Source organism: Paramisgurnus dabryanus, chromosome 12, assembly GCF_030506205.2.
Source record: "Paramisgurnus dabryanus chromosome 12, PD_genome_1.1, whole genome shotgun sequence".
NCBI classification, from domain to species: Eukaryota; Metazoa; Chordata; class Actinopteri; order Cypriniformes; family Cobitidae; genus Paramisgurnus; species Paramisgurnus dabryanus.
In genome coordinates, this window is record NC_133348.1 from 29965318 (window position 1) to 29993270 (window position 27953).

The 27953-nt window shown below is 37.4% G+C and overlaps 2 protein-coding genes and 1 pseudogene across 2 annotated transcripts in view; all 3 read right to left on the reverse strand.

The window, feature by feature from the left end:
- ppil4 (peptidylprolyl isomerase (cyclophilin)-like 4) lies at window positions 1-15294 on the reverse strand. The gene is made up of 13 exons (XM_065268854.1): window positions 15195-15294; window positions 14815-14882; window positions 13627-13691; window positions 12152-12269; window positions 11898-12040; window positions 8135-8231; window positions 6722-6838; window positions 6512-6636; window positions 3364-3430; window positions 3146-3257; window positions 1157-1253; window positions 687-786; window positions 1-383 (listed from the first exon to the last, which is right to left on the reverse strand). Exons 1-13 carry the CDS (start codon window positions 15262-15264, stop codon window positions 186-188), a joined length of 1377 nt encoding a protein of 458 aa, XP_065124926.1. The 5' UTR covers window positions 15265-15294; the 3' UTR covers window positions 1-185.
- An 808-nt stretch (window positions 15295-16102) lies between these two features.
- Window positions 16103-27953, reverse strand: part of map3k5 (mitogen-activated protein kinase kinase kinase 5) — a 53012-nt gene continuing 41161 nt past the window's right edge. The window contains exons 22-30 of the mRNA XM_065268963.1: window positions 27305-27482; window positions 26813-26981; window positions 23699-23884; window positions 23415-23520; window positions 22848-23082; window positions 18999-19111; window positions 18792-18901; window positions 18624-18700; window positions 16103-17833 (exon numbers count right to left, since the gene is read on the reverse strand). Coding sequence (XP_065125035.1) covers window positions 17773-17833; window positions 18624-18700; window positions 18792-18901; window positions 18999-19111; window positions 22848-23082; window positions 23415-23520; window positions 23699-23884; window positions 26813-26981; window positions 27305-27482 — 1235 coding nt within the window. The 3' untranslated portion in view covers window positions 16103-17772. The remainder of the gene's footprint in view (window positions 17834-18623; window positions 18701-18791; window positions 18902-18998; window positions 19112-22847; window positions 23083-23414; window positions 23521-23698; window positions 23885-26812; window positions 26982-27304; window positions 27483-27953) is intronic.
- On the reverse strand, window positions 21267-21383 carry LOC135750208 (5S ribosomal RNA; annotated as a pseudogene).

Here is a 27953-nt window from a genome sequence, read left to right on the forward strand (position 1 = left end):
TTTTCTTTGTATACAAATGTAATAGTTTAAATGTTACATCAGAGTTTCAAAAACTTTTACAAAAGAATGAAATGAGATTAAAGCTGAGAGCCAAGACGATATTTTAAGTGAAATCGTTGGTTCATTCACACCACCTGAATTCATTTGTAATGAAACAATATAATGTGAGACGCTGCATCACAACTTTAATACTTTGATCTTCTAGGGCTGCGACTGCGGCTGCGCTCTCGTCTGCGGCTCTTCTCTTTATGCCGTTTAAAGTCGCCGTCTCTCTCTCTTCCCCTGTCTCTGTGTTTGTCCCAGCCTCGCTCTCTCTCATGTCTGTCTCTGGATCGGGAACGCTGTCTGCCTTTATCTTTGTCTCTCCGACTCTCATCACGATCCTGCATTGCAAGAAAAATACAAACAACTATGAGGATACAGGCACCTGCAAATGTGTGTGACTTTGATGAGAGAAACATGCAAACGTTACAAATATTAGCATATTACCCATTTATATATGGACTAACCATATGCGTGTATGGAGAAGATTAAAAAAAGGGAAAAGAAAACCTTCCCCATATAATTTTGATGTAAAATGCTCCTCATTCAATTATGGGGCAAGTATATCAGTCACTTTATTTCTTTAGTATTTGATCTTTAACATTAACACAAGTTGAGATCTTTTGAAAACAACAAAACTGAACCTTTGATTTCTTATCTTTCGTTCTGTCAGCGTCTGAATGTCGTTTTCTGTCGTCTCTCTTCTCTTCCTCATCTTCATCTAAAAGAAGCTCGTAACGGGAGCTTAACAAAATAGTAAAGGAATACAACTGAAAATAACCATTGAGTTTACCATAACCTATTGTAATAGAACATTTACTTAAAATGTAACCAGTAGTTAACACAGCAAGTTAAACCGGTCTCCATTATTCACTGCAAACCCCCATTCAGGTCAACTCTAGTAATATGCAAAGCAAAGTCCCCAAACATTATTCATGTCGGTGGAAATGGGTCGGTTAAATGGGTCACATATGCACCTTCATGTTGACTTTATGGATTTGAGCTCGGGTTTAAAAATCTGACTGATTAAAGCAGTTTGTTTATATCTTGTTTGGAGTGTTTGTGAAATGAAGATTGGAGATTGATTTATGAACTGAGTTTGTTTGAAGGATACTCGGGTTTGCTTTTAACTTTGTCCTTTAAAGCCAGCTTGGATTTGTTGTCCATGTCTTTTTCATATGCCTTAAAGTCATCTTTGGTATACTTTCCACCTAGAAATGAAACAAATTATTAGTGATGCACAGATCGTGATTTTTTTATGGTCAATTCTGATTTTTACAAGCAAATTTTCTTACTAACAGGCTTAAAACAATTTGGAGCCATTTTAAATTAGAGGCAACAAGTACATCTTAAAGGGGACTTTTCACAAGACTTTAAAGGGATAGTTCGGCCAAAAAAAGATTAAACCCATGATTTACTCACCCCCAAGCTGTCCGAGTTGCATATGTCCATCGTTTTTCAGACAAACACATTTTCGGATATTTTAGAAAATGTTTTAGATCTTTCAGTTGATTAAATGTAATGTTACGGGGTCCAGCAATAGTCCACGACCTTCAAGTCCAAAAAAAGTGCATCCATCCTTCACAAAATAAATCCAAACGGCTCCAGGATGATAAACAAAGGTCTTCTGAGGGTTATCCACGCGGTGTTGTTGTAGAAATATCCATATTTAAAACTTTATTAACGTAAATAACTACCTTCCGGTAGCGCCGCCATCTTAGACTCATCTGTATTCAGGAGAGAGTATTAGCGTAGTGTACGCACTTTTCTTAGTGACGTATGACAAATTCAGAGGGCGGGGGCACAGAGCAGCAGCAGAGTAACCTCCGTAGGCTGCGTAAGCTCTCATCCTGAATGCGGACGAGACTAAGATGGCTGCGCTACCGGAAGGTATTTATTTTCATTAATAAAGTTTTAAATATGGATATTTCTACAACAACACCGCGCGGATTACCCTCAGAAGACCTTTGTTTATCATCCTGGAGCCGTTTGGATTTAATTTGTGAAGGATGGACGCACTTTTTTTGGACTATGGGTGGACCCCGTAACATTACATTTAATCAACTGAAAGATCTAAAACATTTTCTAAAGTATCCGAAAATGTGTTTGTCTGAAAAACAATGGACATATGCAACTCAGACAGCTTGGGGGTGAGTAAATCATGGGTTTAATATCATTTTTGGCCGAACTATCCCTTTAAAGGGTGTTATTATCCCCTTCTGACATCACAAGGGGAGCCATATTTTAATGACCTATTTTTTTCACATGCTTGCAGAGAATGGTTTACCAAAACTAAGTTACTGGGTTGATATTCTTCACATTTTCTCGGTTGATGGAAGCACTGGGGACCCAATTATAACACTTAAACATTGAAAAAGTCCGATTTTCATGATATGTCCCCTTTAAGCACAATGACAAAAAGTGCAACATGAATGTTTTTGTTTTTAATTGGATTTGTTCTATAATGTATAATGAAGTTAAATAAACTTGAGCTGTTGTTATTGTTGGATATTTTGGTAATCAAGTAATCTAAAGTTAAGTAAAATCAATTTTTAAATACCACAGTAGAAAGAGAGAGATAGATCTTGTCTTCGTACATAATACAGACATAAAACATGCAGGGTCTATATTGTTTTTATATAATATAGCTTTAGTATATTCAAATTAAATTTGACTTGTAATCTAAATAACTTATTACTTATTCAACTTATTATGCTGAATAACAAGCATTATATTAAACTAGACATGTCTTTCCATCTTACATGAAAATGACTCTTTAAAAAAAGAAATAAATGATATAAGAACAAGAGTTTGACATTACATAAAAAATGTACAATAACAGCAGTGTAAAAACCATAGAGAAATGATATCAACATTATGAAGTGCTTCCCAGCACCACACACAGTGACATCTTTAAGTCGGACCATTATAATAAAAGCTATACTAACAGAATGAAATAAAGACTGATGTTGAATACGACCATTACAGATTTGAGGTTTTAAGCTGATGTGAAAACAGTAAGACCTGTGAAAATCTCAAAATGATTATAAACATTTGAAGGGTTTTAAATCAGATGGCTGGGAGAGACACAAACACTCCTTACCTTTGCCTTTCCATTTGATCTTCGACACCGACTGGCTGAAGTCCACGTGAATGCGACGGTCATCAATCAGGACATTATCCATCTTAAAAAACGCCTTCTCACAATCTTCCTCCTGATCAGACACATTACACACACAGAACAACACAACAATGTATACTTGCCAATGTGATATTGCTTTATAAAAAAAATAAAAAGGTAAAAAAGTGACGGGCACAAACCTTTTCAAACTCAATGAAAGCGTAACAGAGAGATTCTTCTGTCTTCCAGTCTCTGATGATCTCACAACTACAATCAATTATCAACAACATGTCAATATAACAACAGCACACACACACACACACACACACTTTATATTAACATGTGAAGTGCTTTCTTCCCAAAACTATTTATATCACACAACAGACTAACATCTTAACACCACAATTATATAGATTTAGACACAGGCATAATATACATTAAATATATCATCTCAATATCTTTCTGAATGTCGACAACACCCAATACAAATCTCAATATTTTTGCTTTGGCCCTAAATTGTTAATTAGAACAACGATTTTCATCTGCGCCATTAAATAAAAAATATGATTTGGATAAAACATTTAGAATCTTTAGTGCAAAAGCCATTTTGATGATGATCAGATATGTTTTGTGTTATACACGAGACAAAAAGTTCAAATTAAATCGCTAATTGGTGCCATCTTCTGCACATTAATCTATATTTTCATCAAATATCTATAATACTTCACTCGTCAAGTGCATTGAATTGTGGGATAGTGCTGCTTGTATCCCATTATGTTATTCTGGAAAATGTATGGGCACCATTTCACATCACTGACATACAAGTGGAAAAAAGCGACCCTTTGCTTAATATGAAAACTACCTTAAATAGAGATAACAGAAAAAGAAATAGCTTGCTTCCTCCCTCTCTTTCTCTATCTATTTAGGGAAAAACACGAATGAGAGATTGTGGGAACGTGATGAGAATAAACAGAAACACTGCGACCAGAGAGCAAATGTACACAAGACAGAAAGACCTGCAAGCCTTTTCTGTCTTCTGTATAAAACCCTGTAAATGTTTTCAGATCAATTAATGTAATCTGTATTTATTTAGTTTGATCTAACAGGCAGGCAGATATTTATTCATGCAGGACCCTCAGTATGTTTGTGTTTGGCTTGAAAATGCATTGAAGTCTTGTTTAACCACAAGACAAACCCAATAGAGATCCTTCAAATAAGCCATAAAGAATCACAAAACAGTGGCCATGTTTACATGCACCCTCGTAATAATGGCAATATTGCGATTATACTTCATGAAAACACAATAATTTGCTAAAAATAATGCGATTAAGCTCATAATTACAGCATTAAAGGAATAGTCTACTCATTTTCAATATTAAAATATGTTATTACCTTAACTAAGAACTGTTGAATCATCCCTCTATCATCTGTGTGTGTGCACGTAAGCGCTGGAGCGCGCTGCGACGCTACGATAGCATTTAGCTTAGCCCCATTCATTCAATGGTACCATTTAGAGATAAAGTTAGAAGTGACCAAACACATCAACGTTTTTCCTATTTAAGACGAGTAGTTATACGAGCAAGTTTGGTGGTACAAAATAAAACGTAGCGCTTTTCTAAGCGGATTTAAAAGAGGAACTATATTGTATGGCGGAATAGCACTTTTGGGAGTACTTCGACTCGCCTGAAAAGTCCGCTCCCCTTCTCCCTCTCATAATGGGAGAGGGAGGGTGTTACTGCGCCAAGTCGAAGTACTCCCAAAAGTGCTATTACGCCATAAAATATAGTTACTCTTTTAAATCCACTTAGAAAAGCGCTATGTTTTATTTTGTACCACCAAACTTGCTCATATAACTACTCGTCTTAAATAGGAAAAACGTTGATGTGTTTGGTCACTTCTAACTTTATCTCTAAATGGTACCATTGAATGAATGGGGCTAAGCTAAATGCTATCGTAGCGTCGCAGCGCGCTCCAGCGCTTACGTGCACACACACAGATGATAGAGGGATGATTCAACAGTTCTTAGTTAAGGTAATAACATATTTTAATATTGAAAATGAGTAGACTACTCCTTTAAGTATAATCGTATTAATGGGGCGTACACACCAAATGCGATTTCAACAATTTGCGCGAGTATATTACATACAAAGTCAATAGAAAGGTGCAAACAGACACAAACAGATCCGGGGCGATGCGAACAGCAAATCGGGCGGTGCAATTGGCCCAAAAACACGCACTGTTCGCCTCAATCGTGCCTTCTCAAAACATATTAAACTTAAGAGAAAAATTTGAATGACACAAAGTAAAAAATATAGAGGAATGCAATGCTTCAGTGTGTACTCCGCTTTAAACAGGTGACGTACGCTGTTTTCGTCCATGTAAACACTTAAATGGCATCTATACTGAATTGTGCGTGTGTGTTTGTCATACAAATACATTTATTTTAAACTTGACTTTAGGAAGTTTTCCCTGAACTCTGTCAATACACTTCGCTGTTAGCAGTCTGCATTCATCCAGGAGCTCAAACAATGCGACAGCAGTGTATAAAACCATTACAAGCACTGTCATAATATTTCTATCACGGCACCGGATAATGAAATACGTAAGAACCAGGTTTGGTGACAATGACAAAACAATTGCAGTTTGTATGCGCTGTACTTCTAGGAGTTTTCACAAACTTAAGTTTGAAACATTGAGTTCAAAGGAAAACCGTATCGGCTTAAATATCGCTAATATGAGCAGAATCACATCAACTGGCCCAAACATGGCGTAATATTTTGTGGTCTGATAAGAGTAAAAATGATCTATTGGTGTCTAGTGGTTATCAGCAGAACCTCAGGCGACTCCTGGGTACTAAATTCAAGCTACATTACTCTGTAAAGACAGTTAAATATGGTGGTGCTTAACTCATGGTATTGGGATGTTTTTCATACTACCATGTTGGGCCTATTTATCGTGCACAAGGCAACATCAGTTTGAATACATCAGAATACTTGAAGAGATGATGTTGCCCTTTACAGAAGAGGAAATAACCCAAAAATGTGTTTCAAAATAATAAAACAACAACCCCAAACACACAAGCAAGAGGGCAAAATCTTGGTTCTAGACAAAAAGGATTGAGGTTATGGAGTTGAAGGCTCAATCCTCTGATCTCAACCCCATTGAAAATGTGTGGGGTCAAATTAAAAATGCAGTGTCTGAAGCAAAACCTAACATTTGACAGGAACTGTGGATGCATGCAAGTTATTTTTAGTTGACAGAGCTCCAACATGTGTTTTAGTCTAGGACTAGCCTCAAGCCTTGTCGGTGAAACTGAAGGTTCATCTGTTAAAACCTCTGCTATCTCACCATTTAATGGGGCCAAAGCGTGAGAAGATGATCTCCAGATCTTCATCTGTGGTGACCGGGTTGAGTTTACACACAAACAGGACGTTCTCTGGAGGTTTAATGTCTGCGTCGGGCAGATCCCCTACCTTAAAACAAGAAATAAACCATCAAACACGCACATAGAGAAGTTATAAAACTCTTAACTGTGATGTGTTCAAGTGAAAATCTCACCATCTCCAGTAAAATGGCTTGTGTCTTAGCTTCTTTATCTTTGATCAGCTCATCCAGTTCCTCTGCATCTTTACCATCATTGTCGTCTATGGCCTCATCCGCTCCAATACGACCACTCTGAAACACGTAACAACCAGTACAACTTTTCAATTGGATTAAATGACGGAAATTCAGATAATTTACTCACCACCATGTCATCCAAAATGTTGGTGTCTTTCTTTGTTCAGTCGAGCAGAAATTATGTTTTTTGAGGAAAACATTCCAGGATTTTTCTCATTTTAATGGACCCCAACACTTAACAGTTTAATGCAGTTTAAAATTGCAGTTTCAAAGGACTCTAAACAATCCCAAACGAGGCATAAGGGTCTTATCTAACTAAACGATTGTCATTTTTGGCAAGAAAAATAAAAAATATGCACTTTTAAACCACAACTTCTCGTCTTCCTACGGTCCTGTGATGAGCCAGCGCAACCTCACGTAATATGTCATCACGTCAAGAGGTTACGGATGATGTATGCGAAACTACGCCCCAGTGTTTATAAGTGTGGAGAAAGAGGATCGTTCCGACGTTGTCGTATGTCAAATGATACAAATTAATGTCTTTGTGTCAGTTTATTGTTTAAAATGGTCCGCAAATGTGCGTTTCATATATGTAACACGTGACCTTTCCACGTCATTACGCAATTACGTGAGGTCATGCTGGTGCGTCACACCACCAGAAGAAGAAGAGAAGTTCTTGTCAAAAATGACAATCGTTTCTCTAGATAAGACCCTTATGCCTCGTTTGGGATCGTTTAGAGTCATTTGAAACTGCAATTTTAAACTGCATTAAAACTGTTAAGTGTTGGGGTCCATTAAAATGAGAAAAATCCTGAAATGTTTTCCTCAAAAACATAATTTCCTCTCGACTAAACAAAGAAAGACATCAACATTTTGGATGACATGGTGGTGAGTAAATTATCTGGATTTTTTTTAAGAAAATGGACTAATACTTTAATGCAAAAGAAGTTCTGTTATTAAATATTTCACTTAAAGGGACACCAGGCAGCATTTTTATGTTAATAAATCATCTTCGTAAGTCGGTATATGGTTAAATGACTCATTACATGACGAATGAAGACTCTCTCGCCCTCCCCTACCGTCTGTAGGAAGAATACCCCACTTGCAAGTTCGCTGTATCCGACCCGGTGTCCTTCAGTCTCGTATAGTCTTAGATATAGAACGCATTTAGAGAAATAATACTCAGACCTGCCTTGTGTGCCTTTAAAATTTGATAAAACCGCTCATATTTGTCTTCCCTACACAGGGTTCCTACCTAAATATTTTAGTTTATACATAAGTATTTTACAATAAACTATGAACAGAATTTCAAGTATTGTATAATCCTGGTGAGTTTGCATTATAAACACTCACGTCCAGTTGTTCTTTAGTGGGTTCAGGTGATCGATCCGGCACCGGGAGTCCAGCGGGATCATCAAACGGATCCTCCAGAATCACGGTGTGATTAATCCTGCAAAAGAGCCATACATACAAATCAACACATTTCCAGAAACACTGATGCCTTGAACAGTGTAACAAACTCAGATACAAACTGATGCTTAATGAAAAGATCTAGTGAAAGCATTTCCAGATGTTAAATGAAAAGTTAAAATGTATGCATTTACATTTTTAAAGGCACAATATGTAAATGGCCGTAGAGGTCACTAAAAACACAACAACAATGGCGTAGCTTGGTGACGTTGTTAAAAAGCATGTGAAACAAGAGCTGTAGTCTTCAATTTCACTGTGGATGGTAATCGATCTGACAGGACACTGAATTGTGGTTTGATAAAAACAACAACAGGCAGTCATGTTCAATGCTTCAAGTACCAGAAACTGAGAACAACCCAGACATGACGGCATTGACAAGCGACACTATGACAAGAGTAAATTCAATTACTGTTTCCACGCCAGTGTTTTTAAAATAATTTATGATTTTTAAATAAGTTTAATGCCTTTTTAAGTATGGTTCGCAAGATATCGCAGTCCATCTCTGTCTCATGCGCATCCGGACAGACCTTGGCTGATCGCCTCTGTCCAAGACCCTGACCATAAACATCTCTCTTTTGGCAGAAACAGAGAAAAAAGACACAAAACTTTTTTTTAAATGTGTCCTGTTTTAGAAATGGCCACTGTGGTAGATAATATCCTCTTTGTATATTAATCCTCTGGACTGATGGCGTGCTCTTTGATCATGTAATGTTGCGTGAACATTTGATAATTAATGAATCCTGGTACTGTTGCTGCTGTTCATATTGAAATGAATACATTATTATATATGATCCACTAGAAGTGTGTGGTGGTGTTTAAGTGTCATCTTCTTTTAATTTCTGTATTATTTGTTTTTGGGAGGAAACCTTTGGGCAGTGTGTTTCTAGCCCAGAGTCAATAACCAAACACAAGTATTGTTGTCTCAGTAGTAGCTTGTACATACATGCAGTTTATGTACACATTACTACTACTGTATGTATTTACTGTCTACTCCTAACTGTTATTGTGAAGCATCCTTGAGCTTTGGAAAGGCGCTATATAAATTAAACTTCTTATTACTGAAGAATAACCCTTGAGGTCTTGAGAAATAACTGGGAGCTTTAATAATTTTTTGTCTAACCTCACCGAGGACTAATCAAATAGGACGTTCATTGTCAGCGTTTTGTAAATTTGTACATGTATGTTTGTAACTGTACATACAATGCTAAAAGTTTAAATATACATATATGCTAGGTAAATATTAGGTTAATTTGGGCCCTTCTGGCAATGCCAAGTAGACAATTGTACATTTTGTGAACTAGGGATGGGACGATTACCAGTTTCACGATTAACCACGGTAAAATGTCCTGACGGTTAGTATTATCGTTTAAAATTGTATTATTATAACAACCGTGTTTGATTACCGTGATTTAAAAAACTTGTGGTAAATCCTGTCCAGCCAGAATCAGTTTGACGCAGGCGCGCACATGCAACATAGTTTTTTTGAACAAGAAGGCATTTAAGGGATAATGTATTGTATTCATTCACGGTAAACTTATTTTTTTACCACAGAAATAATTTCAGGGACATGAAATATTAAATTGTGATTTTCAAAAATAACACTTGTTCAAATGTTTTCAGTGTGTATCAGTTCTTTTTGAACATTTCCATCTCATTTAAACAAAACCATGATAATATTGATAACTTTGATCACTATAATCATGATATGAAATGTTCATACCGTCCCATCCCTAGTGAATACAAACAGATACTGCTGCTAATCCCGAACAATGCACCTTTAATCAAAGTCTGTAGCTATAGCGACACCTTGTGGTCTAGTGTAGCAAATGCAAAGATTCCTTGACAAAAAAAAGCTCAGAATGAATCTCTACATGTTATGTACCAAGCCAAAACTTCACAATTAACAGCAATGTTTACAACATGTATTTTTACTAAAAATGTGTCCGACAATCAGACTGGCATGATGGTCTGGTCACTTTAACAAAAAGATAAAGACCACAGCATCTAGTGTCCAGCCCTTGAGATCGGGGAGTGAGGTTTGCAAACCACACAGTTTTCAAACATTTGCTGGCCGCCATTATATAAAGGTAAGAAACAACTACAAAGATGTTAAAGCCAAAATATGTAAGATTTTTGTAATAAAATATTCAAAAACAACTTGCACAGTGTGATATATTTAATGCAGTTGTGTACATAAATTATCACAAAAGTTCCTAAGGATTTGCAAATTCCCGTTTTGAATAATAGCTCGCCCCTTGTCTCGCTTGTAACTGTTGCCCTTTTAGTGACTTATTAGAATATTTGCGCTATCATCAGTTTCCAGTTGTAGAAACTATTGCAACACGAGTGGACGAATGCTGATTGCTGAAGTGATGGTTATAATTATATATTGTTTCCTCATGCTAAACGTAGGCAAAGTGTCAAAAAAGCAGTTGGGCGTATTACAGAGTATTTCTGTGACGAATGCACTTCGCCAGGGTTCATACAAGTTTCTGAAAGTTTTTTTCAATTACAGGTCCAGCTGACGTTTCAGGGGTTTTCTATACGTATCACTTCTTTATATGGGCACTTCCCCCGGAAAACCCCGCCCACCCGTCAATCAACGGGAGACGCTAGAACTTGCAAACATCTTATCACGCCACTCAGCTTTGTTTAATTTCAAAACTCAACAATGACACGAATGAAGAAGTGTGTTTTTGGATGTAAGGAGAAGAAAGTCTTATGAAAACAATGGATATAGTTTATTATCCGGGGTAGCAGCGGAGTTTTGCGTGTGTTTGATGCGGTGGATTTTCCCAACCAGGTCATGAGTTGCATGCGGTAAGTAAGACTTCTGTCTTATGTTGGAAATAGGCGTGTATATTATATAAATGACACGAACATGTAGTGAATCATAAGTTAAACAGTGTTGTATAGTGTTGCATGACTCGTACTTGCTCCTCCCACGATAGTAACTCCTCCTTCTTAATTTTTTCGTACGTTATCGGAAAGATTCAGTAAAGCTAATATTTATTTTATAATTCTGATTAAACTAAAGACTCTTCGGAGATATAAAGGATGTCATACTACTCTATAGGTACTCCAGATTAACATCAGAAATGCAGAAACAGCGTGTGTTACGTGAGCTTTAAGCTTCACCTTTGTTATTGTGAAATAGCGACCTCTAATGGTGAAAACCCTACATATTTTGCCTTTAATGAATAAAAGATGTATTCTTTCTATAACTTCCAGATGAATTTACAACATAAATGGTCAATGTTATGAGGTACACACCAAACACAAATTTAACAATTTGCATGAGATGATCACATACAAAGTCAATGCAAGGAAAAGAATATGCGTGAATAAGCACAAGGCAATGCAAATGACGTGAACTGGGTGACATGATTGTCGCAAGTTGAAAACTCAAGCTAAAAATGTGCATGACACAAAGTTAAATGTCGCGAGTAATCTACAGCGAGCAATGTGATGCTTCACGTTTGGTGTGAAAGCAGCCTTACTCCTATTATATGATTGGCTCAGGTGTCTTACATGATCCATGTTATCTAGAAACCAGAGTTTTTTCCGTGTTGTTACATGTCATTTAAAGGGTGTTTTTTTGATTTATCATAGACAGTGACAATATTGGAGTAAGTGTATCAACTACCTGATGTCCTGAAAGGGAATGAAGTCAGTGTCTACAAAGGCCTCATTGATTTTAGCGAGCACATCAAAACCCTCTGTGACCTCTCCAAACACTGTGTGAACGCCATCCAAATAATCCAGATTTTCACCTGTGGTGATCAGAAACTGAAAGCCAGATAAGAATTTGTAAAACATGGATGCATATCCAAATCTTATTTACAATACTGTTCCTGCATTTTGATAAAGATACAAAGTATATAAATATGTATAATAAACCTGAGAGGCATGCTGATCACTGCCATTGTTCACCATAGACACCGTCCCTTTTTTTCTGTGCTTAATCCTGGGCATCTTCTCGGGCTCAAAAAAGCGTGCCTGATCACCATATAGTTTGCTGTAAACAAAATAACATCATAATATATATTTTAAGCAAACTCTTTTTAAAAGACAGTGTAATATTCAGATTGTCAAACATTAATTGTTGTGTTTGGATCACAGTATTTAAGTGGAGCAGAAATAATTTTCACTCTGCTCTTATTTCAAAACATTTCGTAATCATTCTGCTCCAGCTCCGCTCCAGGATTACCATTTCCCACTCCCTCCCCGCTCCACGTCTGCTACATGGAAGAATTTGCACCTAATTAACACTACACTGTCGCTTTTTAAATATAACAAAACTCTGTGCAGAAGATGCATTTAGTGTAAAATAAACATGCCATACTGTGAGAAAAGTTTTAACGGTGCTTTATTGGAACTAATTTTACCCATAGGCAATATTTTCCATTAAAAACATTTTTGTCCCCCCAATTGATTTACACCAATGGTTGCATTAAGGGCTGTTAAAGCCTCCCCGTGGGCAGGGCAATACACATACATTTGTTGACTAAGCGGATGGAACTGGTGAACACCGACCAGGTAAAGTCGCCTGTTTTACTAAGTAGCCACTATGTTTTTCCGCAGGTATGGAATGGGCAGGGCTGGGTGCTCCTATTAGAGTTCTTCTCGGGTCCAAAGAAATGTACCCGACCCGAAATAACCCGAATCACTTTTTACCCAAACCCAAAGTGCATGAATCATTTTTTTTTAAAGAAAGACCCAACCCAAGACAAACCCGAGAAAATTAGACCAGAGTCCAACCCAACCCAGTTGCAATTTTTTTTTTATGTATATAAAGGGCACCGAGGTGTTTCCACTGCTCCATATATTTGTAAGGTAACCACTACAGTATGCATTCAAAATTGATTGACAGGTCCGTCTCAATGAAAATTAACCTATCGCCTGCCACGCGATATCACAAGCGCTCCTGGCAAACAGAGGAGGGGTTGGAAAAGGACTTGATACTTACACGTGAGATAGTACGGGTGCTCGCGGGTCCGTTCGGAAAAACACTCATTTTAAATTACCCGAGACCCGATTTCGCTTATCGGACTTACCGGGTTTTCGGATCTAAGTGGACCCGTAAAGACCTCCCACCCAAACACGAAACTTACAGAGTGTAGTTGTAACTGCTCAAGTTTCAGCTGCAGTAGAATTTGTCAAGTAAGAGTGGTTCTACCACTTAAATAATTTTAGATATTTTAAAAAACGACCTAAAAACTAAATGAGTTGTGCTCATGATGGAGCGTTACTGGAGTGCTCTCGAAGTGAGGGAAAACCACAACGCTCTGACTTTCAAAAAAATCTGCTCTTAGCTCCAGGCAAAATCATGCCGCTCCGCTCACATACTCATACTAACAAAGATTTATTCTGACCAGAACACAGACTCTCCTCCACGTCCCGTCCCGGTGGGATCACCCGTCTGTATGATGAAATCTCTCTGAACAGGGTTACAAATAGATGCAACATTTCAGTATAAAAATATACAGATAACAACGAAATGATACAACATTAACTGCATAACAAAAACTGCTATTCTGTTCAGTAAAGTGTCTCATCAAACTAGAAGAACAGAATTAAATGCAGTAAAACATGAGCTATACATATTATATTTTACATTGTTAACTTTTTTAAAGTATGACGTTTTTACAAGACCATTTAACTCAAGTCTTAAAGAGAAGTGGTTATCACTGTTTAGCACTTAAGAATCATGCTCTCCCTACTGAAAAAACAGCCAAACCAGCATAAAGCCGAAAGTATACTCGGGACGTCCGCGTATGCGCGCCGTCCGCATGACGTCATTTTCGTCATCAGGAGGGTGCGCGGACGGCCGCGCGGACCGTCCGCGTGCAGCCCAAAATTTGAGACCGCGCGGACAGTGCGCGTACAGTCCGCGTACGACAGCGCATGCGCGTGAAAATATTTAGACAGGACACTCCACTATAAACAATTATACAAAGGAAATAGACAGCATTTGCACACACACTATCGTTTTTCTTCTATAACTTTTACTTCTTCCAAGAACAGAAAGCTGTGGAGCATGTTTGTTTGATTCCTGTTCTTTGTTGTCTTGTTGTTTGTTCTAAACTGTGTTTGCAATGGTGGATCAGTTACTTTTCTTCACCTATCCTAATGATTTAATGTACTCTAAATGTCACCAAATCAGTGCTGCCCTGACAGCCTGTTAGACTAATAATTTGAATAAGAAATCATTCGTATTGCGTATAGTGTCGAACGCGGCCATCCGCGTGTAGCCGCGGGGACTATACCCGGAAAGCTGCGCGGACGCGTGCGCGCGCGAGCCGGACGCGGACGCGGAAAAAAAGTATACCCGGCACTTAAGCTGGTGAGATGGTTTTTGCTGGTTTAGGTCACTTTTTAAGCTTGTCAAGCTGGAATGCCAGATTTGCTATGCTGGGAGGACCATCTTAAACCAGCTACTGCCAGCTTAAACCAGCTTCCAGTTTATGCTGGTCTTAGCTACAATTTTCAGTAGGGCTTTCATATAATACATAATAAAAACCGTCCAATACAAATAAATGAAAGATAATAGAATGTATTACCTGAACATTATGAATGAGGCAATAGTTGTAAAATTTTATTTTGCAAAGTTTCAGGAAGTTTAGCGAGGCTGTGGATGAGAAGGACAATTTTCATGAGTTACACAGTCTGTTTATAACAGGTGTTGTCTCAGTCTCCATGCGCTTAAAACACTTTACAAAATGCACGGACAAATCATCCGATCTAACAAAATTAAAGACGAGACTCTGAAATCTGATGTTTATCTCTCTGTTTCACACAGTAAACAATAACGTAGACAATTTCGTAAATTACACACATCAACTAATATAGTTGTTATCATGTAACTTCATTATCAGTGAATTATGTACATATATGAGTGCTGCACTAACGCACTTCTTTCATTAACTATGTAAATAAATACCTTTGGGTCTCTCTTCAGTGTACAAATCTATCACAATATCACCCAGCGTCGTTTCCAACAACACCGCCATGTCGCGCCGCCAATACCGTCATCACCCGAACGAACACTGCGCATGCGCACCGCGGGGAATAAACACGTCACAGCACAGTTAAGAGTCTTTCGTGTTTTCTTATTAATTAACGTAATTAATCAATATTATATACAAACAACAGCAATATTTTTGTTTCAAATATATTTAGCAATATAATACTATGCTTTGTGCATTTCAAATTTGTGATTGTTTTTTTGGTAAATTGTTTTGTGATTTATGTCACTTCGTTTTGACATATTTTTCTTAGATGTATTTACATTTGAACATGTACAACATCTTTTAATTATCAAGTTATTTGATAATTTAAATACAATTATATAATGTTACATGAATACTGTAGTTTCACTATTATTATTTAACCCTTTAACTGCCGCAGCCCTTTTTTGAGTGGGGGGTGAAAGGTAATGTACACCCTCAAATTAATATAACTAATTTCTTTGTCTTTTTTTAAAAACACTTTAAAGTTTTTAACAGAAGGTGAAAATATATTTATTTAATAGCGGTTTACATATTATTTGTAATAAATAAAAAATGCAATATAGTATTAATTTAATACATAAAATTATTAAAAAACAAGCATACTTGTCACAAATGAATAAATTAAAGGTACTGCATTATTATTACTGCTAAAAGCTTTTGAAATATGAATATTCCTTAGACCTTTCCAACAATATATAGTTTATCGTGATAGATTAACATTTACATGAAAAATATCAAAGTAAATGTAGGTGTCCCACTAACGGGCCCAGTTAACGGGTTAAAAAATGACCAGCAAGAATAACATTCCCATAAAAGCAACAAAAGGACACATACCGCATATTCTTATAAAAACATGGTCTTTTATTTTTGAATGCTTACGTATGAAATTATGGGATAGGTGTCTCAAACTAATGGTGAAGCCCCTTCACTTCATTCAGTTCTTGACACTTTGACCTTCATCAGGTTTTAAATAAACATCAAAACATACATTTTGTTTTAAAGAAAGTGAAGTCTGCATATACTCTTTCATCAATTTCCACCACAAATGCACAACTCAAAACAAACTGTTTTGTTTGTCTCCCTCTTTAAAAGAAACATAATTTATGATTAACCAAATAAAGTAAAATCGATAAAATGCAAATATAAATTAATGGGATTATAAAAATATGAAGAAATAAACAAAACAAAAAATCCTCCACAGTTCTGTAAAATGTTTAATAGAGTCTAGAATGTTTCTGAATTTGATTGAATTTTTCCTTTCACAAAATCTTTCACCCCATGTCATCTGGTTTGCCGATAAAACATACTTTTCTGAATAAGCTCTTGATATAAAACAAGTAATGTACAAATTAACGGTGCACTTGTGCTGATCATCCTGTCAAGGTTGTTGATCATGATCTGTAGACTGTACATAATCTCTTATACAAGTCACTGATTCTCATAAACAGAAGCTATCTTCAGACAGTACTCAAGATAACAACACTAATATTACACCAACTGGAATCACACAAAATAATTGTTGCTGCAAAAAAAAGGCCGAAAAGTTATGTTACAATTCTCGCAAAAGAATAAACAAAACACTGATCATGCAAACACAAAATCACAGAATTTAAACTTTAGTTCACCTGTTATATGATTGTCACATTAAACAGCCCTGTATTTATTTACGGTCTATATGAATACATAATACATAGCAATGGGTTAAAATGATTGAAATGCAAAGAACATGGGTGATTTTGTTTTGATTTTTTGTTATTCAACTAGTCCCTTACAGTACTGTGAAAAGTTCCAATAGTTGAGGTGTTAAAGGTTTGTGATGAATAAATAAAGCCATTGGAAAATCTTTCAAGTTGTGATAATATTCTTTATAAGAGCTGCTTCTAAAAAGTAAAATGATGCAATATAAATCTCAGGAATGTCGTTTTAAAAGTCTTCATGTGCAGCTTCATGCGGTTTATCCATTCATTCATAATTCCAATATTTGGGAACACAGTACAATTTGTTAGCAATTCATGATGTTTCTTCATATGCAAACATAAATAGCTTTGCAAAAAATATGTAAATTACCTAAATACTTGTAAATACACCTTGTAAATGTAAAAATATACAAAACCTATAAATATATATATATATATATATATATATATATGTGTGTGTGTGTGTGTCTGTGCCTTTTTAACTTCTTCCCCTTTAAAGGGATGGGACTCAATAAGGTTCTCAGGTAGGTCAAAAGAGGTTTTTGTAAACCAATATCAAAAATAAAAAAGTCTCCTGTACAGAGTTGCCTCAACATTGCTCACACATCAACTGTGTCGATATTCATAGTTTTGTTCAACAGCTATTTATATAACTGCTGCTTCACATATAGATAATAAAAACTGTTAAAACAGAGCTATTTACATGAAATAAGAATTATTACAGAGGAACTGGACTGATCCCAGCGGATATTTCACATCTCTGTTTGTCACTGGTGTGATGGGGTCTGGGTCATCAGATATATAATCTTCCTCAGGCCGGTTTCTTCCTGTACTCTGTAATAGCGTTCCACAGTTTACACAGGATTCCACCTCTGGAAACACAGGACAGAATTACGATAATCCCAAAGTTAAGCAAAGGAACTGAATTAAATTAAAAGTTTCATATTTCACCCCAAAACAGAAAAACTAAATATATTTGAACTATTAAAGAAATAGTCTACTCATTTTCTATGTTGTATGGCGGAACAGCACTTTTGGGAGTACTTCGACTCGGTGCAGTAACACCCTCCCTCTCCCATTATGAGAGGGAGAAGGGGAGCGGACTTTTCAGGCGAGTCGAAGTACTCCCAAAAGTGCTATTACGCCATAAAATATAGTTCCTCTTTTAAATCCGCTTAGAAAAGCGCTACGTTTTATTTTGTACCACCAAACTTGCTCGTATAACTACTCGTCTTAAATAGGAAAAACGTTGATGTGTTTGGTCACTTCTAACTTTATCTCTGAGTGGTACCATTGAATGAATGGGGCTAAGCTAAATGCTACCGAAGTGTCGCAGCGCGCCCCAGCGCTTACGTGCACACACACAGATGATAGAGGGATGTATCAACTCTTCTTAGTTAAGGTAAAAACATATTTTATTATTGAAAATGAGTAGACTATTCCTTTAAGACTATTAAGATTATTGGAATTTACTTGACATTATAACACTGCATTCTCATGACCAGAATGCAGTATCCATGCACAATGTTTCATTAAAAGAAATAAAATTAAACACAACCATAATGTCTTGATGTGAAATATGAGCTGCACGTAATTGACAGTTTTAATTTTATATCAATTAGAAGCAGAAAAGCTAGATTTTAAATGATCTACTAAGCGTACCTGAGTCTCAAAGTCTTCAGGTCGTCTCGTGTGACATAATGAAGGATGTCATCAAGGGTGTATTCCTCAGCTATAATCTATGATATAAACAGATAAACACAATTACAATCCATTAACTGCTCATTCAGAACACATTGTAAATGACTTATTAACAACAAAACAAAGTACCCTCTCTATGGATTCAGCATCAACCCCGTGCAATTTCAGCCAATCCAGAAGATCCTGGTCTACATCTTGTTCAAATGAACTGTGTGTGTTAATGGTAGGTACAGGGACATCTGCCATAAACACAAGACAGGGCACAGGGTTAACTGAGGTATTTATCAATAGATTAGCGAGGTATTGAGTGCATGTGTGTGTATATATCAGACTGACCCATGTGTGTGGAGCGACCCTTTAAGAGTTTGATCTCTTGATCTCTCTCCTGTAAGACTTGCTGTAAGATGGCCTGATACTCTCTCTCCTTCTCTATTAATTCCTCCAACAGTCTACAGCAAACAAACACACACATAGAGTAAGTTATTCTGTGGGTTTGGATAATGGTAGGTCTTTCTTTACAAAGGGTCAGCAATTAAAACAATGTCATTTTGATGTTACTGCTGAGATTTAAAGAGCACATATTATGCAAAATCCACTTTTACAAGGTGTTTGGACATAATAATTATTACATTACATTTTAAAGCCACGATCTACATAACATCACACAAAAAAACATTCTGATAACTAAACCTAAAAAAATAACAAAGGTGATCCTGCCTTGGAAACCCTGGCTACAATTTGGTGTTTTTTTTTAATTTGGAGATGCCCCAAAAAACAGCAAATGAGAAATGACATATAATTTGTGATTGTTACTGTAAATGATAAAATTTAAGCTTTATATACAATTCATTAAACGTTTATTTATAACAAGAAAAACACTGAAATGAATGATTTTATAGACACTTTGCATTATTATTTAGCACAGAAATACCTGCTTGCTTGCTTTGACTTTGATCATCTCTGTATTCACTTTAGATACAAAAAAGACCTGATGATATTATTTATTTCAGGAATCTCTTTGCTATCATTTGAAAATGAACACCGACCATAATATTAAAATCATAAGAAAACAGTCGTGTCAGGCACAAATATAGATTCGGTGCCGAAATTTAAAGAAATGGCTAGTTTAACTTTTGACAAGATAACCACTATGTTTTAAATACATTTTAAAAACGTAAAACCGTTGAAAAACATCAGTTTTTGAATGTTTAGTTTGACGAACTCCTAAATATGAGACGCAGAGCACCTAGCCCCTTCGTCCAAAATTGCATGCGCAAGCATGGCCAGCACGCATTAGCGCAACATCGATACAACGAAAAGCAATCCAAAATGTACAGACTTAAATTAGATCACAATTTACGTATATAATAAATAAAATTTTCTGTATCAAGGTGCAGAACAAATATGTGCAATATGCCTGAAGTGCACGAAAACAAAACACAAGCCAAATAGTTAAATCAGATAACCCTGAGTGACTTATAAATAAAATAAAGAAATTATTAAAAGAACGACAGTATAGCCAGAATTGCCAGATTCGTCTTTTAAACGTATAAACAAAGAGGCAATGGTTTATTAACACAGAAACCTCTTATGGACGTGTAGCCCGGTCACATGGGGTTGTTGGATTTCTTAACGCATTTTAAAAATATTTATTTAAAGCTGCTACTTCACATATTATTTGCAGTATTATCATAATATGCTGTATATTAATATATTGGAAGAAAGCTGTTATATGTGATATCAGATAACGGCCAAAATTGAAGGATCCTGATTTCATAACACATCTGCGACGATTCGACTGTGAGATTGGTAGTCGAATCAGGCTTCTCCCATCAATGCATCGAATCTTCGACTATTCGGGGTCATGTGAACACATCCACCCTACTAGGGCTGCAACAACTAATCGATAAAATCGATAATGAAATTGGTTGTCAATTATTTGGTCTGTAACATCACACAGAATAACTTTAAATAGCATTTCACCCGTAGAAACATTCATCTTTATTGAAAGTGTGTCATATTTGTAGTCGAAATGTAACATACATTTAGAATTTGGTGCCTATTTGACCGAAAAAAAGGGGTGTTTGTAGTCCCACCCCCTCTACAAAGATATTTGACTTCCTTCTTTCAATGATGCAAAATGATGATTTTTAATAATAATAATAATAATAATAAAATACCTTACATTTATATAGCGCTTTTCTCAGTACTCAAAGCGCTTTACATATGAACGGGGGAATCTCCTCAACCACCACCAATGTGCAGCATCCACCTGGATGATGCGACGGCAGCCATATTGCGCCAGAACGCTCACCACACACCAGCTTATTAGTGGAGAGGAGACCGAGTGATATAGCCAATTAATATGAGGGATGATTAGTAGGCCAATGGGCAAGTTTGGCCAGGATGCCGGGGCACACCCCTACTCTTTTTCGAAGGACATCCTGGGATTTTTAATGACCACAGAGAGTCAGGACCTCGGTTTAACGTCTCATCCGAAAGACAGTGCTTGTTGACAGTATAGTGTCCCCATCACTATACTGGGGTGTTAGGACCCACACAGACCACAGGGTGAGCACCCCCTGCTGGTCTCACTAACACCTCTACCAGCAGCAACCTGGTTTTCCCAGGTGGTCTCCCATCCAAGTACTGACCAGGCTCAGCCCTGCTTAGCTTCAGTGGGCAAGCTGTCTTGGGCTACAGGGTGATATGGCTGCTGGCCATATCACATCATTGAAAGAAGGAAGTGCAACACTGAAATCTGTATTTCTCCTGTCTCAGCGGCAACTGAGGAAATGATGCACAACCATTCAAAAACATGACTGGGGTTCTAACTATACAAAACTTAATGCAAATGGGTGAAGTGTCCCTTTAAGGCTTAAAATCTCATAAAGGTTATATTAGTAAAACGCTGTAGTAGTGTGTAGCTTTGGACTTTTAAAAGTACACCTCTACACATAAATAAATACCCTAATTTAGTGCCTAGTAATATTTATGTTTTTATTCGATTAGTTGATTAATCGAAGGAAACACATAACCGCCCAATTAATCGACTATGAAAATAATCATTAGTTGCAGCCCTACACCCTACAATGAAAAAAAATCCACCCACTCCTATTTTTTAACCTCTTAGGGGTTGTGTACATCAAAACTTTTATGCCCGCGGCCGGCGCATGTTTTCAATTGTTTCCAATGGAAGCTCGGCGTTTTTCAAATAAGCCAGCAGCTAGCGGGTTTTTTCCGCGCTGAAAACCGGCGCTCGGCGGTTTTTCCACGCTCGGCGCTGAGCGTCGAGAGTTGAAAGAGATTCAACATTGGGAGAAAAGCTCCGCTCGTCAATGTCAGTTCTCACACGGCCGCCCAATCACAGTGGAGGAGGGGCGGGACATTACCACAGCAACCAACCGCCTCGCAGCTGAAGTATCACAGCTATCAAAGCGCTCAGCTGAAGAAAGCTGGCACTCAGCTGAAAAACAGCTGGCATTCGGCGTCCTCAAGGCGTTTTCAGCCGCGTTTAAAAGTTTTGGTGTGTCCAGCCCCTTATGAAACGGCAAAAAATTCCACAAGGGGGCGTATTTGTTCCTCAGAAATGGCCAAATAAACACATCACCCACATGTAGCCTTATAAGTCTTGAATGAGAAGTGATATTCGAACGAAGGTCCGTTAGTGAACTAATTATTTACAGTATTTATATCGTAATTCGGTCAGAAACATCAAGATTGTGAGGCGAACTAATGGTTTTGGATTAAAAGGCTTGGATATTCCATTTCCTTGTACTTTAGGGGATTTATGAACAATTTGTATGGGACAATTTCACCGAAGCGGATAAAGGGAAGATTTTGAAGGTCAGTAAATAACCTAAATCGGTGCCACCCGGGTTCAGTTAACTAATAACTAGATTACAGTTTTATGACTGCTATAAATCATATTATGCTTTATGCCGCATTTAATGCTTCAAAGTTACAATGAAGTTTATGCAGCCTCACGTCCGAGGGAGGGGGTATGGTGTGTACGGCACAGTGATCCTTATCAGGTTAAATCCCCATTAAACCAGATCAGTCTCCTTAGACATGCTGCTTTGATTCTCTTGTTAATGTGATGTCACACTGATAAATGTTTGCTGTTGCTTAATGGTAAAAAAATAACATATTGTACCTTTAAACAGAGTATACTGAGATGCTCACCTCTTGGTTTCTAGCTTCATGCACCCCAGCTCCATGCTGATGGATCGCTGAGCACTCTGAGACTCATGGGAAACTGTTGAACTGAGCGTGCTCACTCCAGACGTGACCACTGTGTCGTCGTGATGAGCTATAGGTGGCGCTATGTCACTGCTTATCTGAGGACCGACATCATCATCGATTTCCTCCTGATCTGCTGCGTCGCTCTCAGAAGCCAACGTGAAGTGTGGCCGCAATTCTGAAAGTAAACGAACAACAAACAACAAACATGAAACACATCGACGTCAACCATTAAAACACACAATATCATTTCCTTGGAGATTTTGGATACAACACATTTTGGACATCTCTCTAATCAAACACCCCAATGTCACCTTATAAAAAGTGACATGAAATGGTCGTGCCAGATAAAATAGAGACCTACAGATCTGTAATGTCAGTGATAATGCAATAATAACTAGGGTTTAAAACTTAAAAACCTCCTTTTGTGATCTGTGTAAGAACGTCACAAGAATAATTAAACAATTACAATGAATGTTTGTTTTATAATGAAGCTCTGCTTATGTTTACCAGGTACTAGTATGACGATAGCGGTCTGTACCGCCTTTCTGATGATGTTATCCAGGGCAAACATCCAGTGCGGCTTTATGTTGTGATTCCGCAGGACTTTATTAACCTGAAGAGAAAACGCACACATTAAACTTCAGTATTGGGATTTCTGTGATGTGTCACAAATTAAAATATTAAACACATGACTTGATTTTATCCAGCAGAAATTGGCAGGTTGTTATTTAATATACCAGAATAAAGCGAGGAAGCGAAACCTTTAAGTCAAATGGTAAAGAAACACTCACTGCATCCTGAAATCCAAACAGCGCCACCTGCAGTTGACTGATCGCTGTGCTATCAAAGTCCAGCTCCAGTTTAAGCTGAGAGAGAGTGTTGGCAACTATTTTTCTGTCTGCCATCCTCACAAAATCACCCAGACTTGCCACCAGTGTGGAGATGTGCTGATGCTTCAGTCTGGTCTCCTCAGATCCCTGTAGAGACACAAATCACCACAAGATCAGCTTGAACGTGACTATGTTTACATGTACACCTATAATGCAATCATTTCCAATAATCAGAGTAAGGACTTCGTTGCAGAGAGATGTTAACATGACTCCAGCTACAATTTTAATTTTTTTATTTTTCGCCAATAATTGTGGTTATTAGTGATGCACCGATAAAAAAATACCCGTGCCGATATTCAATTGCTTAGAACAGGGGTGTCAAACATGCGGCCCGCGGGCCGGATACGGCCCGCAAAGGTGTCCAATCCGGCCCGCGTGATGATTTATACAGTATTATTAAATATTAAATACATATTTTAAAAACCCTTTTAGGCGGGTGTCTAGTTCGTTTTTAATATGAGAGACTTGCGGAAAGCAGCAAAACGCGGAACATAGAGTAAACACGGTGCCCAAAAATCTTGCTGTTTTATTGTTACCGCTCCGCTAACGATCCACTGATTCCGGTGATCCACTTCGTGTTTTCTCGCCCGCTCCGCAGCATCTCTGTGTCCACTCTCTGCCTGGAGAGCGAAGACAACAGTTTCCGAAGTTCGTTGCATTAAAAGGTGGATTCATTACATTATATCAGTTGTTAAACCGCAGAATTAGTAATTTGTAAGTATGTTTATGTATTTCTTCCGGTAATGATTTGCTGTCAGTGTTCTAAAAGTGCTAACAACTTAGCAAGCTAACAAAAACAAAATATCCACATTCTTATTAACGTTACAATGCTTGTCTAATCGATTTAATGTTCCCGATCAGATCTAAGTTAATATAGACACTAAATTTGCTGTTGTTGGCACACTTTGTAGACAAAAAATACAAAAAACACCAATGCCTTCACAAAATAACAACAGAGAACGGAAAGAGAGGCTTTTAGCAGCAGTTCAACATTGCAAACATGGATTCAAAGCTCCATCAAGCCAGCAGGTAAATCATATTGAATATTTAGCAGATTGTCACACTTTAATTCTTATTATAATTCCCATTATAATCACTTCTAAGTTGATGCTAGTAATATAACACATAATTTTTAAAATACTTTATTAAAACCATAATAATAGTACCACCCCCCATAGTGCCATTTTTGGTTTGGGCCACTGCCCCATCTAGCATTTTCTAAATGACTGTTCTCATTACAAATATATTCCAAAGAAAAGTGAATGGTTTATAAATAAGTTTGGCATTGAGGCAAAAGAAGTTAAATTAAAGCTTTTCAACCTATAAGGCCAGTGGGTTTTGTTCAGATGTAAATTTGTGTGTATAATATACAGTATGAGTGTGACCTTATGAAATGTAGTTTTCACAGAGCTTTGTGTTTCTCTGGTTTTCTTGCTAAACAAACTAATTAATTGGTTTGTTAAGTTAATTTTAACACAATTATCAGCACACTAAGGTTTAAAAAAATTATCCGGCCCGCACTTCATGGCGTTATTTACCATCCGGCCCACAGCCTAAAATGAGTTTGACACCCCTGGCTTAGAATAACATCTGCTGATACGTGTGTATCTGCTGATATCTGTGCTACATATATGAAACCCACATTTGCGGACCATTTAAAACAATAAACTGACACAAAGACATTAATTAGTATCATTCCACATACAAAAATGTCGGAACGCTCCTCTTTCTCCACACTTGTAAGCACTGGGGCGTAGTTTCGCATACATCATCCGTGACCTCTTAACGTAAGGTCGCGTTGGCGCGTCACAGGACCGGAGGAAGACGAGAAGTTGTGGTTTAAAAGTGCATATTTTTTATTTTTCTTGTCAAAAATGACAATCGTTTCGCTAGATAAGACCTTTATGCCTCGTTTGGAATCGTTTAGTCTTTTGAAACTCCGGTGAAAAAAACTGTGAAGTGTTGAGTCTAGTGTTAAGTGTTGGGGTCCATTAAAGTCCATTAAAATGAGAAAAATCCTGAAATGTTTCTTCTCGACTGGACAAAGTGGTGAGTAAATTATCTGGATTTATTTTTAAAAAATTGACTTATCCTTTAATGGCCTTTAAAAAACCAACACGGAAAAGAACCGTGAAAAATCTTGATTTTTCCTAAACTAATCACGATATATTTTTCCCATATCGCCCACCCCTAGCTCATTCACACTTACAGTAAATATTAAAACTGAAATGTAATGCATTCATATGTAAGGGTGTCACGATTTAAAATCGAAATTAAGTCACAACCTCGAACTTCTAATAAAAAAATTGAATCGATGCCACGCCCCCATTTCACGTCTGGTTTGCTTGGTAAGTGAAAAAAACACACGTGTTGAGTGCTCCGAGTCAACCTCCTCTAACTTCGCTAGCTACAGCCAGTTAAAAGCTAGCATGGCAGATGCAGGAGACACCACGCGAGCTGATCTTTACAGTTTTGTTTTATCAGGTATGTGCGTGTACCATATTTTTCCACTGGCAGCACAACTAACATGGCAGGGCATGTCCGGGTTCAAGGTCAGATATTATATTTCATAAATGTCTAGTCTAAAAATGGCATAGAAACCCGTTCTTTAAAAAAAAGGAAAAATCAAGAAACGAATCGTAACGTTAGAACCGTAAACATTTAATTGAATCGTGGATTTGGAGAATCATGACACCCCTATTAATATGAATCGATTTGTTAGCTTCACAGATAGGGTTACGTTCATATCAAGGACATAATTTGTTAGACAACAAAGTCAGTGTTTGTTTCCCTTCATGCAACAACAAATGAGATTTTTTAATGAATGAAAACTGAACACACAATAATAATCCCACAACCTAAAATATAGTACACGAGTGGCATGGACTTCTTTTATGGTTTTAATTGTGGCGTGAAATACGACCAGGCCATGTTTTCATAAGATTCAACCACCGGAAAACATGCACAAACGAGATAACACACATTAACCGGCCGTGATGTGTAATGCGAGCTCACCTGTGACAGCGCCTCCTGCAGGTGAAGCACAATTTTCTCTCTGTCCTCTGTCAGGATTCGGTGTAAAGTCGCCCTCCTCTCACTGTCCTTCCTCAACATGAAGAATCCAGAGTCTTTCTCCTCGGGAGAGGGCGGAGCACTGTGGTCTTCAAAGTTTTCCACAGGAATACTAACACACCAATTATAGAGGGGCATATTTACACATGAATCCAAAATAAAACACCCTATGGTCGGGTATCACAAACAAGGTTTAGCTAAAAACAGGTCTAGGCCTTTAAGATGTTTAAGCATTTTTTATGAACAAGTTGCTGGTGTGTGTCCTGACTACTGAGACAAAACAATAGCACTGGCATATTTAAAAAATAGGTTATTTTCAGTTGAGACAGCTCAAACGTGTGTTTTAGTCTAGGACTAGCCTGAAGCCTTGACCGTGAAACCGGTGGAACCGGTGTAGTAAAAAGAAAAAAATTATTGTTAAATCTGAATGCTGACCTCAGGAAAAGTGACCGTGGACCTTTGACCTCTCTCTCACTGTAGCACTTGGTGCTGGGTTTGAAGTTAAAGGGGTTGGAGCCGAGCTCATTGTCAGGTGACACAGAACCGTATTCACTGCTGCTACTGGTGTCTTCTACCACCACAGGAACAGGAAGTGAAATGCTGCGCAGGTACTCTAGGACACACGACACCTGACGTTACACGAAACTATATAGCAAGTAAGCAATAAGGTACGAGAGACTGTGCTGTTTTGTGAATAAGTCACGGCTGAAAGGCATTGTTAGGCATGACGTGGTTCTAATGCAACCCGTTCAGTCATGAGTGACACAGCACAGCCTTAAATACCTTATTGCTTTTATAAAATGGTTATCACACAGTAAAAAGGAATTTTGCTGGATAAAATAGTTCCTGATCGACACTGAACAGTAACAGAGTGTTTCACATATGTTTACATGCAGTGATACACAGAATCATAGAGTACATCGGTCATAGATGTGTTAAAGGGGACATTTCATGAGGATTTTTTAAGATGTAAAATAAATCTTTGGTGTCCCCAGAGCGTGTATGTGAAGTTTTAGCTCAAAATACCATATAGATAATTTATTATAGGATGTAAAATTGCTACTTTATAGGTGTGAACAAAAAT

Coding starts and splice junctions, on each gene's coding strand:
- ppil4 (XM_065268854.1), bottom strand. CDS start 15,264: ATGGCGGTGTTGTTGGAAACGACGCTGGGTGATATTGTGATAGATTTG. Junction 6,637..6,721: donor AAGCCATTTTACTGGAGATG/GTGAGATTTTCA, acceptor TCTTGTTTTAAG/GTAGGGGATCTGCCCGACGC. Junction 3,258..3,363: donor CTTTCATTGAGTTTGAAAAG/GTTTGTGCCCGT, acceptor GTGTCTGATCAG/GAGGAAGATTGTGAGAAGGC.